Consider the following 15,217-nt stretch of genomic DNA (forward strand, 5'->3'; position numbering starts at 1 on the left):
AAGAGTCAGCGGCTTTGGAATCTTGATGGGAAGCCGGATCTCATCTTTCAAACCACTTAGGAAGCAACACAACTTGTGTGAATCAGTAAGTCCCCTTAGCCAACTAGTCAGCACTTTGAATTGGGTCGTGTAAGCTATGACAATGGTGGTTTGTTTAAGCTTAGTGAGTGCCTCCATGGGATCATTGTAGGTTGTGGGACCAAAGCGAGTCAGAAATGCTCCAGTGAAAGTCTCCCAAGAAGTGATTTACCCACTATCAAAGACCCCTGGTACCATAGTAAGGCTTTCCCCTCCATATGGTAGGAAGACATAAGAGGTATCTGTGCTGGTGGTGTTTGGTGGAAGTTGAAATAATGGTTGGCCACAAAATCCACCCAACTGGGTCCTCTCCTACAAAATGGGGAAAACCTAGCTTTACTCCTCTGTTGTACCTGCAGGTATCATGGGAGTCCATCTTAGAGTCCAAGTTAGTGCCATGGCACTGGTTAATGGCCATGTTGTAGACCAACTTAGGGAGCTAGGCAAGGTCATCGTGCAAGGTTTGTAAACGAGCATCCTGGACCTATTGCCTACGGTTCTACGCATCTTGCCTGAGGACAATCTCTTGGTGCTTAGTTCTAATACTTTCTGCCATGGATGATCGGTGTTCTGATTACCACTTGTTATGGACCTTGTTTTGCATTTGTTGTAGTGTGGAATGTAGTTGCCGTATTGTATTAAGGGAACCAACAAAATGTAATGAAATGCTTCAGTAATAAAATAAGAACAAGGCAAGGAAGGTGTTTGATAAATGTTCTCATAGACTCATACGTATTAATAAGGAAGACTTCGAGGGTTTCTAACATCCATACAGCAGATCAAACTTTTACAAAATTCCAGAATGAATATTCCTTCTGATCTGTCCCTCCTATACGCTTATGCAAAATAAAAAACCAAACAAATAATAAATTGACACGTGGACACTAAGTAACAAACTACTAAAAGATAAAATACAAGAAGGAAACTATAAAGTCCTTCAGATGCCAAAACAGTGCACTAAATCTCTGTGCTAGTTGTATTTGGTGGAAGTTGAAATAATAGTTGGCCTCAAAATCCACCTAGCTAGGTCCCTTCCTGTAAAGTGGGGAAAATCCAGCTTTACTCCTATGTTGGAGTACTTGCGGGTATCATGAAGGTATATCTCGGAGTTAGTGTCACAGCGCTCATTAGTGGCCATGTTGCTAACCAACTCAGTGAGCTAGGCAAGGTCATCATGCAAGGTTTGTAAATGGGCATCCTAGACCTCTTACCTACAGTCCTGTGCATCTTGCCTAAGGACAATCTCTTGGTGCTTAATTCTAATACTTTCTGCCATGGATGATCAATGTTCTGATTACTACTTGTTATGGACCTTGTTGTGAATCCGTTGTAGCATGGAATGTAGTTGCTATATTGTATTGAAGGAACTAACGAAATGTAATGAAATGTTTCAGTAATAAAATAAGAGCAGGATAGGGAATGTGTTTGATAAATGTGCTTATAGACTCGTACGTATTGATGAGGAAGATTTTGAGTGCTTTCAATCTCCATACAGCAAATGAAACTTTTCCAAATTCCCGAATGAATATTCCTTCTTATCCATCCCTCCTATATGCTCATGCAGGATAAAAAAACTAACCAAATAACAGAATGACACGTGGACACTAAGTAACAAACTTCTAAAAGATAAAATACAAGTAGGGGAGAGTCCTTCAAATGCAAAAACGGTGCGCTCCACACTGGTTTATTAACGGTGCGTTTCTTCTGAGTCCCCGAAACGGTGCGCTGCCTTCTTCCACTCTTCAAGCTAAACGGTGCGTTTCTCCCCCTAATACGCTGCGTCTCGAGTTCCCTTTCAGTTCACTGCATTCCCTCAGTTTCTCAGTTTCACAGAAGCCTTCGAATATGTCTCTTCCCTTCCTCGACTGCAACCCATCCCTATTTCTTGCATCTTCTCAACCCTTCTCTAGAAGACTTCATACCCTCAGTTTCTCATTTTCACAGACTTCGAATATGTCTCTTCCCTTCCTCGACTGCAACCCATCCCTATTTCTTGCCTCTTCTCAACCAGTCTGTAGAAGAGGTCATAACAGACTGCATATCTTCTGTTGGTACAGCAACATGGGACAGGTCCTTGGCAGACTTCAAGGTACACTAATCTTGTTCAAGTTCGCGATATCCCTCTTTCTGTTTCTTTTTCTTTTTCTTTCTTTCTCTCTCTCTCTTCTCCAAGAAACTGGGGACAGAATGAGTAAAAAAGGGGAATTTTGATGAACCTTGGGCACAGGTAAGTTGTGGAGGCAAAAGCAAGTGAGGCAAATAACCGAAAGGGTCTTCGATCGTATTAAGAATGATTCAGGAAGGGCTAATTTGAAGTTCGAAGATTTATACATCGCTGTCCTACTTGTGTTCAAGTAAGAGAAGAAGCTTTTGGCTTATTGGTTTATTTATTTACTAATTTTCATAAAAATATTAAAAAAAAAAACAAAAAAAGAGTTTTTTCAATGAGTTTTTCATGTGGTAGTGATATCAATAAGCTTTTACCCGGACCGCATTTTGATCCACCCTCCAAAGAGCATGTCAGAACTATGATTCAGGTACATTCCCATTCAGAACTAAGAGTAAGACCCATTTCATTGATTGTTGTTTGTTGTTTCCATTGATTGTTGTTTCCCATTTCAAACTGGAATTGCGTTGCAAGCTCTTGTGAATGGTAGAAAAAGATTATAATGGCTCCTGATAATTAATGACCATTTTCTTCTCCCTTCCCATTAGTAGCATTCGAATGCAATAGTTGATATCATATCATGATCTCTCTAATATGAAGCAACTCTGTTATAGCCAATAATGGGAAACTATGTTATTATGTTATTGCTTGTACATTATCTTTCCCCAAAACAATTGTTCTCAAAGATCTATAGACTCCTTATAGTTTGACTAAACCTATGGAATTACTGAAGATTCTATGTAATACATTTTTTTTTATTCAATCAGTATTTGCAATAGCTTGGTTGAAATTGGACTTCGTGTTATTGTCATGGGAAAATGTGTTATTGTGTTCTGTTGGTGCCGGTTGAATTTCTATGACTTATAGCATGGGGATAATTTAAAAAATTGTTTGGGGTGTCTCTTACAATACACCTAGCTTGCTAGAGCTTGATCGCTTTTACTCTTTCATGAACTTATCCAGCTCTGATGATTTGGTTGTATCAAACTATAGTCATGAATTGTGTAGAACGCATATGTGAACTTCTATGATTCACTTTAGTCAAGGGTGAATGAATGTCGTTTCAGGGCAGAACTACCTATTACATTGAAGCCCCCAAGATTTTTAGTCTGTTAAGAATTTTACATAAGAAAAATTTAAAAAAAATAATATTTGCCCCCCCCCCAACAAAAAAAAAAAATCGGTTTCATGGTTCTGCCCCTACATGGTATGGAAGATGAGGCAACTAACTGCTCTTTCTGCATTGGCATAAGCTTGTTCCTGTTGTTCTTTATTTCAATATAGTAAGAGATAAGAAATTAAGTTAAAATGCATGGATCAAGATTTTGTTTCCTTTTTCTATAGTATTTAAACAAAACCAAAGTACATTCTGAGCAAAGATAGTACTTCAAATTCTTTAAAGTTAACATTGCTCGGAAAGCATTCTGCGTTCCCATCGTTAACATCGTGATTTTTTACTTTTTTATCTGCAGATCTGTGATCTCAACCTTGATGGAGAAATTGATCTTGAGGAATTTGTGGCATTTATCCAGCAGCTGACAACTGAGACATTCATTGCTGTTAGTCAGGGACTGATTATCACTTTGCTTGTGGTACCAATAATTGCAGTGGCCACAAAGAATGCTATTGAGAGTGTCCCAGGATGTGGAAAGATGGTGAAGAAGTTGCCATATTCAATTTATGCATTCCTAGTGACACTTGCAGTTGTGTTCATTCAACGATTAATATTCTCTTGTCTGGACTCCAAATAGAGTGTTTTTGAGTTTAAAGCTGAATTGATCTATATTGTACATGCAAGGATCTGTATTTATATAATGGCATGAATGGAAATCGTATTAAACTGTCAACTAAGTTAATTGAACTTCATGGTTCGTTAATTCTTTGGAACACCAACCTTTTCTGGAAAGGATTGTAACATCAGCAAGGCTTGCCAAATTGAAAATATTTTAGCTACAAAGGGATTACACAAAAATAAACCGACAAACTGATATGGGTTGACGTGATACGTCAAATTCTAAAGTTACTTTTATAATTTAATAGATTTAATAGATTTCATAAAACCACATTAGTTTATGAATTTATTTTGTGTAATTTCTTTGCAAATAATTGATAAAAAAAAGAAAAAACCTTCAATGTTGAATTTAAATGAAGCCTGACAGATGCATCGCAGGTGTGCATGTAGGTTTTATCTCTAAATAAATGATAGTTACAGTTGTGAGTGCGTATGCGCTGTGCAATCAATTTAAAAAAAGTGAATAAATACGATATCTATGTAAAAAAAATTAATTCTTTAATAGTAGACCTCACTTTTTTTTAAAGTGACTAGACAGTACTTGTGCACTCTATAATTATATATAGCATTACTCTTATCTCTATATACATGGTAGATAAATGCATTGTGATGCTCCTAAGATTAATTTCAATAGTAGAAAATGGAAAAACTTTCTCGGTATCAATGATGTCTTGTTTTAACTTCACGCCTTCCTTTTCCAGTTTGTGGGCCGCTCCATTTGCTCAGCCTTTCTCCTTTTGTACCTTTTACTAAAGCTAGCCCAACTTTACCCCAATTTTCTCTAACCTTTTCTGGGCTGAGACTATTTGAACTGCATCCCCTTCACGTGTATTCTTGGCCAGCCCAAGCCCCAAGGCCTCGCTACATCAGGTTTGGTACCAGAAAAGCAGGAGCAATCAGAGAGGAAATTATAGCATTTCCAGTGCAAAATTTGAACTCCTATCTAAAATAATTTAACTAAAACTTGTTTTATCTAATACAAAGCATGTTGCTTTTTTCAATATATTGAATATCAATTTATTTTTTTATTATTTAAATATTCTTTAATATTCATTTAAACTATTTTCTCTGACTACTTAAATAGTGAGATAGTGTTGAAGAAAGAAAGAAGAAACAATATATATATATATAAAAGATTGATGACCAGTGCATTCTCGTGATGCTCTTGAACACAAGAAATGACTCCAATGGCTACCTTCTTTTGTTTTTTTGTTCGCTGTTGCATCTTAACTAACATTAACGGCTTGTTTGGAAATAAATCTTATTTCAAAATCTTCATCCCATCTCATCTCATCTCCTTCTTAAACATAATTCAAATACAAAATTTTTAAACTAATTATTACAATTTTTTTAAACTAATCATTACAATTTTCTTAAATTTTCAAATAAAAAATAAAAAACAATTCAACTTTTTCAAATTTCTAAATAAAAATAATATTATAAAACTATATTCTAACAATATTTAAATTTATAATATTTTTTATTCAAATTTTTCTATCTCCTTTCTCAAAATTCAAAAAATATTCAACTCAAACCAACTCACTATTATTTACAAAATATCTTATTACTATTTACAAAATTTTTATCTCATCTCTCCCCAAATGAACCCTTAGATATCGTGGGTTTGATAAAAAAAAAGGTAATGAATGCCATTTTATCTATTTATAATTTTATGTGATTTTTTGTTTTAATTTCAAAATTTTTAATCTTACACGTGAATAATTAAATTTTTTGTAGAAATTTTTTATGAAAACAGAATTCGATTTTACGTTTAGAATATGAAAATAATATTATAAGAATTTAGAGAGTAAAACACATATTAGATAGTTTTTAAAAACAAATATATGATTTAATCAGTATAACAAACCAGTACCATAGCCACCGTTCCTCTCTTGCCAACTCACGTGCATAAACTGGTGGAGTTATTATTTCAAAATCTTTATACTAAACATTATTCATATGACATAATCTAATTTATAAGATTAAAATTTTAAAATTTATTTTTAAAATTAAATTATATCATATATATATATATATAAAATACGTAGAATAAAATCTTTTAAACACAACCACAACCACAACATTACACTTGATGCCGTTACGCCCTAACATTCAGAATTTTAGTTCCATATATATTGATTATTGAGTAATGTTAGGTACAGTTTTTATTTGAAAATTACAACATAGGTTTAAATAATTTTATCTTTAAAATTTTTTAAAATTATAAAAATATTCTTTCTAAAATGATTTTTTTTATTTAATAAAAGACTTACAAATATAATTTTTACTTGAAAGCTACAAATAAAATAAGGAAAACACTAAAGCCATCGTTGGTGGCTCCTGCTAGGGGCCACCGCTGACCCAAATTTTTTTTTTTCATTTTTTTTAATATTATTATAATTTTTTTATATTTTTTTAAAATATTTAAAAATATTAAAAAATAATTAAAAATAAAAAATAAAAAATTATTTTTACCTAACGGTGGCTCTCAACGGCGAGAGCCACCAACGATACAGGGTGCCTGTAGCACCATCCATAAAACAATTCATTTTTGATATTACAACGGTTAGTCTGTTACCTCCTTTTACGATTGCCCTTCTCATAAACATTGGGCTTTTGAGGTCACTTTTTAAGGGCCTTGTTAGCCTATTTCCATATAAATATTTTTTTTATATATAATCATTTGGAATTTATTATTATATTATTAATCCTGTCTTAAAGAGAGTAAAACCTTCTCAAGTTCATTGCAGGAGTCTCATCTAATTGGCAACAACCTCCTCTTGCCTCTTGGGAAAGTGAATCTAAATTTTGATAGTGTCTTGTAGAGGGATGAAGGTAAGGCTAGAGTGCGAATTATATTGAGAAATTACATGGAATAGGTGTTTTTTTATGTTAAGCCGAAAGAAATACGATGTTTTTAAAGTGGTCGAAATTGAATATTTGACAGTGTTGAGAAGTTTGCAAATAGTTTTTGATATGGATTTCCAAAGTATAAGCATTAAAAAAAAAAAAAACTCTACAAGATTTTTACTATAAATGATGCTAGATATAATAATCCTAGAATGTACAAGCTTTGCATATTCTTTTTAAAAAATGGTAGAATCCACTATTAAAAAATAATTTTTTTGTTAATATGAGTTCTAAATTTGTCCAATTTTTTTTAAAAGAATATACTCGAGACGTGTATATCATATAATTGTATAAATCATTTCTTATTTAATATTGGCAATTATAACATTATATAGGTCCTTAAAAATTTGAAATCTCTAGGCTTAGTCTGGATATCAAAATCCTCCAAACTCACGTTATATCATTTCATTTCATTTCAATATCCAAACATCATAAATATAAACACTTTTTAATTTTAAATTTTTAAATTCTCTATTAAATCATTACCTAATCATTACTATTTTTTTAAACTTTCAAATAAAATATAAAAAATAATTTAATTCTTTCAAATTTTAAAAAAAAAAAATTATATTAAAAAATTATATTCTAGTAATATTATTTTATTTTTATAATATTTTTATTTAATTTTTTTCTCATTTTTCAAAATTCTATAAAATATATTAACTCAAATCATTTCACTATTATTCATAAGAAAAACACTGGATTCACATATGATTTCTACCAAAATCATCTACCGAATTTATTTTTTATTTTTTATTGTTTTAATTTTTACTTAATGATTAAGTAAGTATTTTTCAAATAAATATGTAATTTTTTTATTTTAAATAACATCTAAATGATTTTAAAAAATGGTGAAAGAAAAAATAAAAAATAAAATATTTGAAGTGATCGATAAAAATTATCTATAAAAATCATCTATGGATATAACAACACCTTATTCATAAATTATATCACTATTATTCATAGATTATTTCATCTCAACTCGTCAAATTAAAAATGCCTTAAACGTCCGAAGGGAAGAGATCCTCCAAACCTGTCGGTCGAAGTGTCAGCTAGGACTGTTCATCCAGGCCGGTTTTTAACCGGCCCGGACCGGAACTCGGAAAACCGGGTTCCCGGTTATGGGTTTCGGCCCGGATTTGACCCGGGCTGAAACTCGCATTCCTATGACCGTACTACCCGGTCTGGACCCGGTTATGATACCCGGGTTATAATCCGGAACCCGGTTAACCGAGTGTATATAAAGTGAAAAAAAAAAAAAAAAAACCCTACCCTCTGAACCCGTCTCACTCACGCCAAACCCATCTCCTGCCTCTCTCTCGCGCCGAACCCTCTCTCAATCTCTCCAAAACCATAGCCATCGTCCCTCTCTGAGTCTCTCTGAAACTCTAGCTTCTTCATCCTCGTGCCTCATCGTCATCCCCGTGCTGATCTTTGTAAGTAGAAGCTTCTATAATGTGTTTGTTTAGCTTAGACTGCCGATAGCATTAGGGTTTATTTTCTTTCTTCTGTGTTTGTTTTCTTCTCTGTTTTTTTTCCTTCTCTGCCGATAGCATTAAGGGATTTTTCTTCTAATATGTTGCTTTTTTTTTTTTTCCCATCTGTTTGGGTTTTCTAGAAATAGAGGTACCAGATGTATGGCTTTGGTACATGTAGTATTATTTATTTTTTGTCTCTGCTCATTTGGGTTGAGAGAGAATTGAAATCCCATATGTAGAAGAATGGCTGAATGAAATTGGAAATTAACCCACTATGATAGAGCTGTGACGTTTGCTTTTATGATAGATAAATAAATTCTGTTCACAGCAGATTTTGCTTTTATGAAATATCAGACTATGTCAAAGTCTCATGTTTTGTGTTAAACAAACATATCCATTTTAAGTAAAAATGAGAAGATCTTACTTATTACTAAATCCCACCAATTAATTCCTAGAAACATTCATGGACATTAGCCTTTGCATAGAATCTCTTTATTTATTTATTGTTCAATTAATTGGGACTTTCACATTTGCCAATCTTGCACAACCTTTTTATGATTTTGAGGAAATATAAGAAAATTAATTGGGACTTTCACATTTTTAATGGTTTTTATTGCCAACGAAACGGTGAAACCTTATGAGCGTGAGAAATTTAATTTGTAATGCATCTTGTACTGCTTTCTTTCCAGAGACTGCTTTCTTTCCTTCTCTGGATTATCTTGTTTGAGATTTTGAGAATATTAAGTAAAGCAGTGTAACACTATTCAAATTTTCAAAGCTTTATCAAGCTACTTTCTGTATATCCCAATATAAATAAGAAGATTTCTGGATGGAAAATGCTTCACATTCTTTTTAATACCTATTAAGATCATGCAAAGCATATAAGAGATAAACCCCCCTTGCCAAGTTGAAGCAAGGTAACCACACCTTCCCACGACACATTAAGTATGATTCAACCCTGTACTTCAATTTCTTAATGGTTATCAAATATCATAGGTGTGTATATTTAGTACAGTAGAAGAGAATTATGTAAAATGTTATGTTTAAATTATATGTAATTAGATGATTACTTGACTGCCATGTCCATCAATAAATTTCTTGATTACTTTTGTAAATAAATTGACATGTTGCATTATACTCTAATAAATTGTGTTATTCTACTAAACATGTTACCATCTTGTTTTTAAAACATCTTTTATTGCTTTTGAGATGATAAACATGAATTTAATTTTGAGATAATAAATTTTAGAAATAATATATTTGAGTTAAATTGAAATGATATTCACATCCAATAGACTTATTTGCTTACACGCTTAATGTATATATTTTATACAGAGATTGAATTAAATTAATAAAAACAGGAAAATATATTTCATTTTGTACTGAATAAAATGCATGTTAATGTTAAAGTTTAGGAAGATGTTGAGGACATGAAAAAGGTGGCGAGGTTGTAACCTTTAGGTTTGGTTTGCCTTCACAAATTTATGAAATTATCTCATCTCTTTTTATATTAATATTTAAATATAAATATTTTTTAATTTTTAATTTTTAACTTTTTTATTTAATTATTATAACTTTCTTAAACTTCTAAAAAAAATAAAAAATAATAATAATTTAACTTTTTTAAATTCTAAAATAAAAATTATATTATAAATCTCTCTTTAAAATAAACAAGGGCCAAGTGCCCCTTATGACCAAAGTTTGAAAATATTTCTTTAGTCTCTGAACTCAATATTATTTTTTTTGTTTATATAATGTTCAATTATTTGTTTGCTGTGTTTAATTTTTTATTCTACTGTGTTTGTTACTCAGTAACAGATGGAAGAAGATTCTGTGAGTTGTAATGTCGGTACAACTCAAGGGGTTGGTAGTGACTCCATTTCTCTTTCAGTTGATGTGGAAGAGCATGAGAATCTACCAACTTCTTCATCCACATATACACAATAGCCTACCCATTCTATCCCACCTTTACCCAAAAAATCCAAGAAAACACCTAGTAACCAATCGGTGGTTTGGGAACATTTTGAGATAGTGCTACCTCTTGACCCCAATAACCCAAAAGCTAAGTGCAATCATTGTAGTAAGCAGTAGAGTTGCCACTATAGGAATGACACTTCTTCTATGAATCACCACCTTTATAATGTATGTGAAAATTCCCCTCTTAGGATTAAAGGAGTTGGAAAAAGTAAATCCTCTAGTGGTAAAAGGGATGCGGAGGGAAGAGTATGTAGCCCACAAGGTGTAGTAAAGTATGACGCTGAAAAACTTAGGGTGTCAACCGCTAAGTTTTTTATTAGGTGTGAATTGCCTTTTAGGCTAGTGGAGCACTTGGGGCTTATTGAGTATGTAGCTGATTTAGAGCCTCGATTTTCATTGTCATCCCGACTCACTCTAAAAAGGGATTGTATTAAGCTGTATAACGAAGAAAAGATACAGCTAAAGAAATTATTAGATGGTCAAAGAATTTGTCTAACCACCGATACCTGGACATCGGTGCAAAACATGAACTACATGTGCATTACTGCACATTTTATTGATTGCAATTGGAAATTGCATAAGAAAATAATAAATTTTTGCCAAATTCCCAATCATAGGGGCGAAACTATTGGGAGGGTGTTAGACTTGGGGTTGCATGATTGGGAGATTAATAAGATTTTGACCATCACAGTTGATAACGCCTCTTCTAATGATGTTGCTGTTGATTACATGAGGAGGAGGATAAAGGATAGTGATTGTACCATATTGGGTGGTGAGTTCCTTCATATGCGGTGTGCTGCCCATATATTGAATTTGGTTGTTAATGACGGTTTGAGAGAGGTTAATCAATTAATATCAATGATTAGAGAAGCCGTCAAATATGTGAAGTCTTCACCTTCAAGGTTTTCCAAGTTCAAGGCTTGTGCAATAGAGGAAAATATTAGCGGGAGGATGCTTTGTTTGGATGTTTCCACTAGATGGAACTCCACATACTTGATGTTGAGCACCGCTATATAACACAAATTAGCCTTTGAACGCTATTATATGTATGTAGATAATGAATTCGTGAACCCCACTAGTGATGATTGGAAAAAAGCACAGATTTTTGTAGAGTTATTGAAAATATTTTATGATGTTACATTGAGCATTTCTGGTTCTTTGTATGTGACAGCTAATGTATATTTCCAAGAATTGTGCACAATCGAAGATACATTAATTGATATGTGCATGAGTAATGATAGCATCACTAGGACCATGGGCATGAATATGAAAAATAAGTTTGAAAAGTATTGGGGTAGCACAGATAAGTTTAACTTGATGATATATGTTGCATTTGTGCTTGATCCAAGATACAAAATGTTGTCAATGAGGTTTTGGTTGCGACGATGCAAAGGGGATGAGATGGGGGATAAGATAGAGTCCAAGGTTAAACTCTTGTTAAGCCGCTTGATTGAGCAATATAACAAATTTCGTGTGGCTATTGGGCGGAGTTCTAATGTGGTTCAAGAGAGGCCAAGCACTACTTCTACTTCTTCTAGTAGCTCGACTAAATTTGATAGTGAGTTAGAGAAATACCTTGAGGAGCAAGGGTTCATGGAGTTTAGATCAGAACTAGATAGGTATTTGTCGGAAGGATGTGCACCAAAATCACTCAATTTTAATATCTTGGATTGGTGAAGAGTTAATACTGCCCATTATTCTGTTCTTGCTGAGGTAGCACGTGATGTGTTAGCCACCCCCATTTCCACTGTTGCCTCGGAGTCCGCATTCAGCACTGGAGGATGCATCTTGGATCCTTTTAAGAGTTCATTGTCTCCAGAGACTGTCGAAGCTCTCATTTGCACCCAAAATTGGTTAAGGACCAAACCTGTCGACATCCAGGAGTTGGAAGAATACATAGAGTTGATGGACCTTGAAGGTAAGTTTGAGACTTGAAATATTTTTTTAATATCTATCTAACTTAATTTAATATATATCTAACTCTGTTTTTTTAATATTTTTTTAGATGATTATCTAGCTTTAGCTTCACAGCAGGCTGTTGTGAATCAGCCTTTCCAATCATGTTGAAGAAAAACTAGAGTAAGTGAAACTTTTTTTTGTTCTGTTTATCTTTTAATTAATTCTCAGTAATGGTGTTAGTCAAGTAGAAGAATGGCTGTACAAATAATCTAGAAATTGATGTTGTGGGAGTTGGAGTCCTAATATGGAAGAAATCTATAAGTATTTTCTTTTTTGTGAAAGTAAAGAAATCTGTGTAACTAATGGAGTCCTAATAACTAATGCAGCCCATCTGTTCACATCTGAATCCTTGATAGGATTCATTTTTATAAATAGAAAAATGGGCAATGGGAAGGACTACCTCATATAAATTGATACATTTTTCAGAAGTTTCCTTTGTGTTTACAAAAATTGTTTTGAATGGATATAATCACCCTATGTTTTGAATGGATTGAAAATAACTTTGTTTCTGTTCTTCACATTTTCAAACTTCAGTGCAATTTAGTGGGGTCTGTTCTAGGATTCTTCTGTAGATGAGAAATATGCCAGTGATCACTCTCTCTTTTTAGTTTTTTTGTCTATGGTAGCACTCATTTGGGTGCTTTTGGATTTTTTATCTCTCTGCATAAAGAAACAAAAACTGTTATACTGAATGATCATAGATTGAATCCTAAGTAGCGCAATAAATTGTTTGAATATATATGGCTAGTGAATCTGCAGTGAGATCACTACTTTTTATCGGTTTCCTATAAAACACAAATGTGAACATCCCCAAGTTTCTACAGGAGAAATCAAAGCTCTTTATACTATGTCAGCATGTTGTAGATCTTAGCAGCAGTGGCCTTCTCAGCTGAAATGGTTTTCTGCATCTTCTATAGTATTTGTAAACACAACCAATCAATATATCTGCTTTATCATCATGTAAAATGCAAACTGTGGGCCACATTTGCCTTTGTCCCTTTATTTTTTCCTAAGTTGTGGGACAGTTCTCTATAGTTATAAAATTGCCAAGGTTTTATTAATAATGAAATCCAGTGTTTTAACAGTTCTATATAAGTTTTGTTTCTGAAAAACAACAACAAATAATATCCTTTATGTTTCTTGACTAATGCAGCCCATTTGTACTTTGTCTTTCTGTTTGATGGGAGCGCTATTTGGGACAACTTATTCCAAGAACCTTTACTGTTATGTTGGCTGATTACTCAACTCAGTAACAGGAGCACATGCAATGAGAAACATCTGATAATTTCTGATTATTTTGGAATTGGCTGCTTGCTCAAAATTGCCATAATCCACTACAGAGCTCTCTTCTTATTGCTAGCTTGTTCATACCTGGTTTATCTATATTTAAGTTAAATAATTTAACATACTTGTTTTTCCAGATTTATTATGGATGTGTTTTTCCAGATTTAATTTGTTATTTTGTTTGTTAATCAAGTGGGTGGTTGTAACTTTTATAGCATTTCATTTTTATGATTGGTTTGTATCTTGATAATTGTTGTAAAAATGAAAAAATGGAAAAACGTGATCAATTTATAGTCTTAATCACATAATCTATGGCCACTGAAAAAAAAAAAAAAAAAAAAAAAAAAAAAAAAAAAAAAAAAAACAAAACAAAACAAAACAAAACAAAAAATCCGGGTTCAACCCGGAACCCGGAATCCGGTTATTTCAAAATCCGGGTACATCTGGGTTTCAAACCGGGTCTGATCCGGATTAACCCGGGCCGGGTTCCAGCCCGGATTTCAGACCCGGTTTCCGGCCCGGGTGTACCCGGGTTCCCGAGTTGGAATCCGGATGAACAGTCTTAGTGTCAGCCCAGAAATCAGACCGATTTGTATTGACATTATCTTCAACACCTTTAGGTTCAACACGACAGCTATATATGGAAAATATATGTATTGATCTCATCCTTATTAAGTATTAAAACGACTTGATTTAAAACTAATTTAATTAGAAACGACCTTTAGTTTTGCAGTAACCATGTACGTACGTACGTCAAGCTATCGATCATATGGATCCAATGCATGCATGCTCATGTTGAAGTAGGTGGAAATTGACATGCACTTGTCAAAGAGAGGACTAGATCAAGATCGGATTCGGATCGAGCTTCGTCCGATGTTGACCCGGTAATTCATTTCTACTTGACCTTACTGCGTGCTTAGCCTACAATATGGACCAGCAGCGGCCGGCGTGTTCCCCCGAAACTTCCCGAAACTTCTCCTCAAAATATTTGTTCCTTAAAACTCGCTCAGCTTGTCATTGCCTCCTATCATTTATATACACGTGTAGATGTATGTAAAAGCTTTGAAGAGTTACATTTGTATGGAGATCTTATAATAAATTAAAGAGTATATCATGTTGTAAAATATTTTTTATTATAAAATAAATCTAATATTTCATATTAAATTTTATTAATTTATTAATTTCTTTTTGTATAATTTGTATTGACCAAACATCTCTCGGTGTATGTATATATACGTGTTTAACAATTCATTATGTAAGCATAGACTAATGCCCTTTTAGATATTTTGAATATTTTAATATATCTGTAAAACGTAGTAATATAGTTTAACTTAGCATGCATTACATTGTCAAGGACCTTATCATATAATATTATCACATCGATAAATATAATTAAAAATAATAATATGAAAACTGACTACACTAATACACATAAAATATCTTATGGTAAAGTTGGAAGTAAGTAGGAATTAGCCATCAAAATGGACATTTAAGGATAGAAAAGCTGGATGGGGCCCATCACTGGAAGAAATATTGAGGAGATCGTCCTGGGTAACCACGGCCACAAACGCG

At 33.2% G+C, this 15,217-nt stretch overlaps 1 protein-coding gene and 1 long non-coding RNA gene across 2 annotated transcripts; both read left to right on the forward strand.

Annotated features, from left to right (window-relative positions):
- The first annotated feature begins 1,870 nt into the window (after positions 1-1,870).
- On the forward strand, positions 1,871-4,106 carry LOC122310625. The gene is made up of 4 exons (XM_043124700.1): positions 1,871-2,167; positions 2,306-2,432; positions 2,543-2,615; positions 3,718-4,106. Exons 1-4 carry the CDS (start codon positions 1,924-1,926, stop codon positions 3,994-3,996), a joined length of 723 nt encoding a protein of 240 aa, XP_042980634.1. The 5' UTR covers positions 1,871-1,923; the 3' UTR covers positions 3,997-4,106.
- Positions 4,107-12,208: 8,102 nt separating this feature from the next.
- On the forward strand, positions 12,209-13,726 carry LOC122301774. The gene is made up of 3 exons (XR_006240222.1): positions 12,209-12,320; positions 12,408-12,481; positions 13,515-13,726. It is a non-coding gene; the product is annotated as an uncharacterized LOC122301774 (long non-coding RNA).
- Positions 13,727-15,217: the final 1,491 nt, after the last annotated feature.

This window comes from Carya illinoinensis, chromosome 1 (assembly GCF_018687715.1).
Source record: "Carya illinoinensis cultivar Pawnee chromosome 1, C.illinoinensisPawnee_v1, whole genome shotgun sequence".
Taxonomy (NCBI): Eukaryota; Viridiplantae; Streptophyta; class Magnoliopsida; order Fagales; family Juglandaceae; genus Carya; species Carya illinoinensis.

Excerpts from the sequence above, each read along its gene's own strand:
- LOC122310625 (XM_043124700.1), top strand. The coding sequence starts at position 1,924 with ATGTCTCTTCCCTTCCTCGACTGCAACCCATCCCTATTTCTTGCATCT. Across the intron at positions 2,168-2,305 it reads GGTCCTTGGCAGACTTCAAG|GTAAGTTGTGGAGGCAAAAG; the intron begins GTACACTAATCT and ends CCTTGGGCACAG. Across the intron at positions 2,616-3,717 it reads ATGTCAGAACTATGATTCAG|ATCTGTGATCTCAACCTTGA; the intron begins GTACATTCCCAT and ends TTTTATCTGCAG.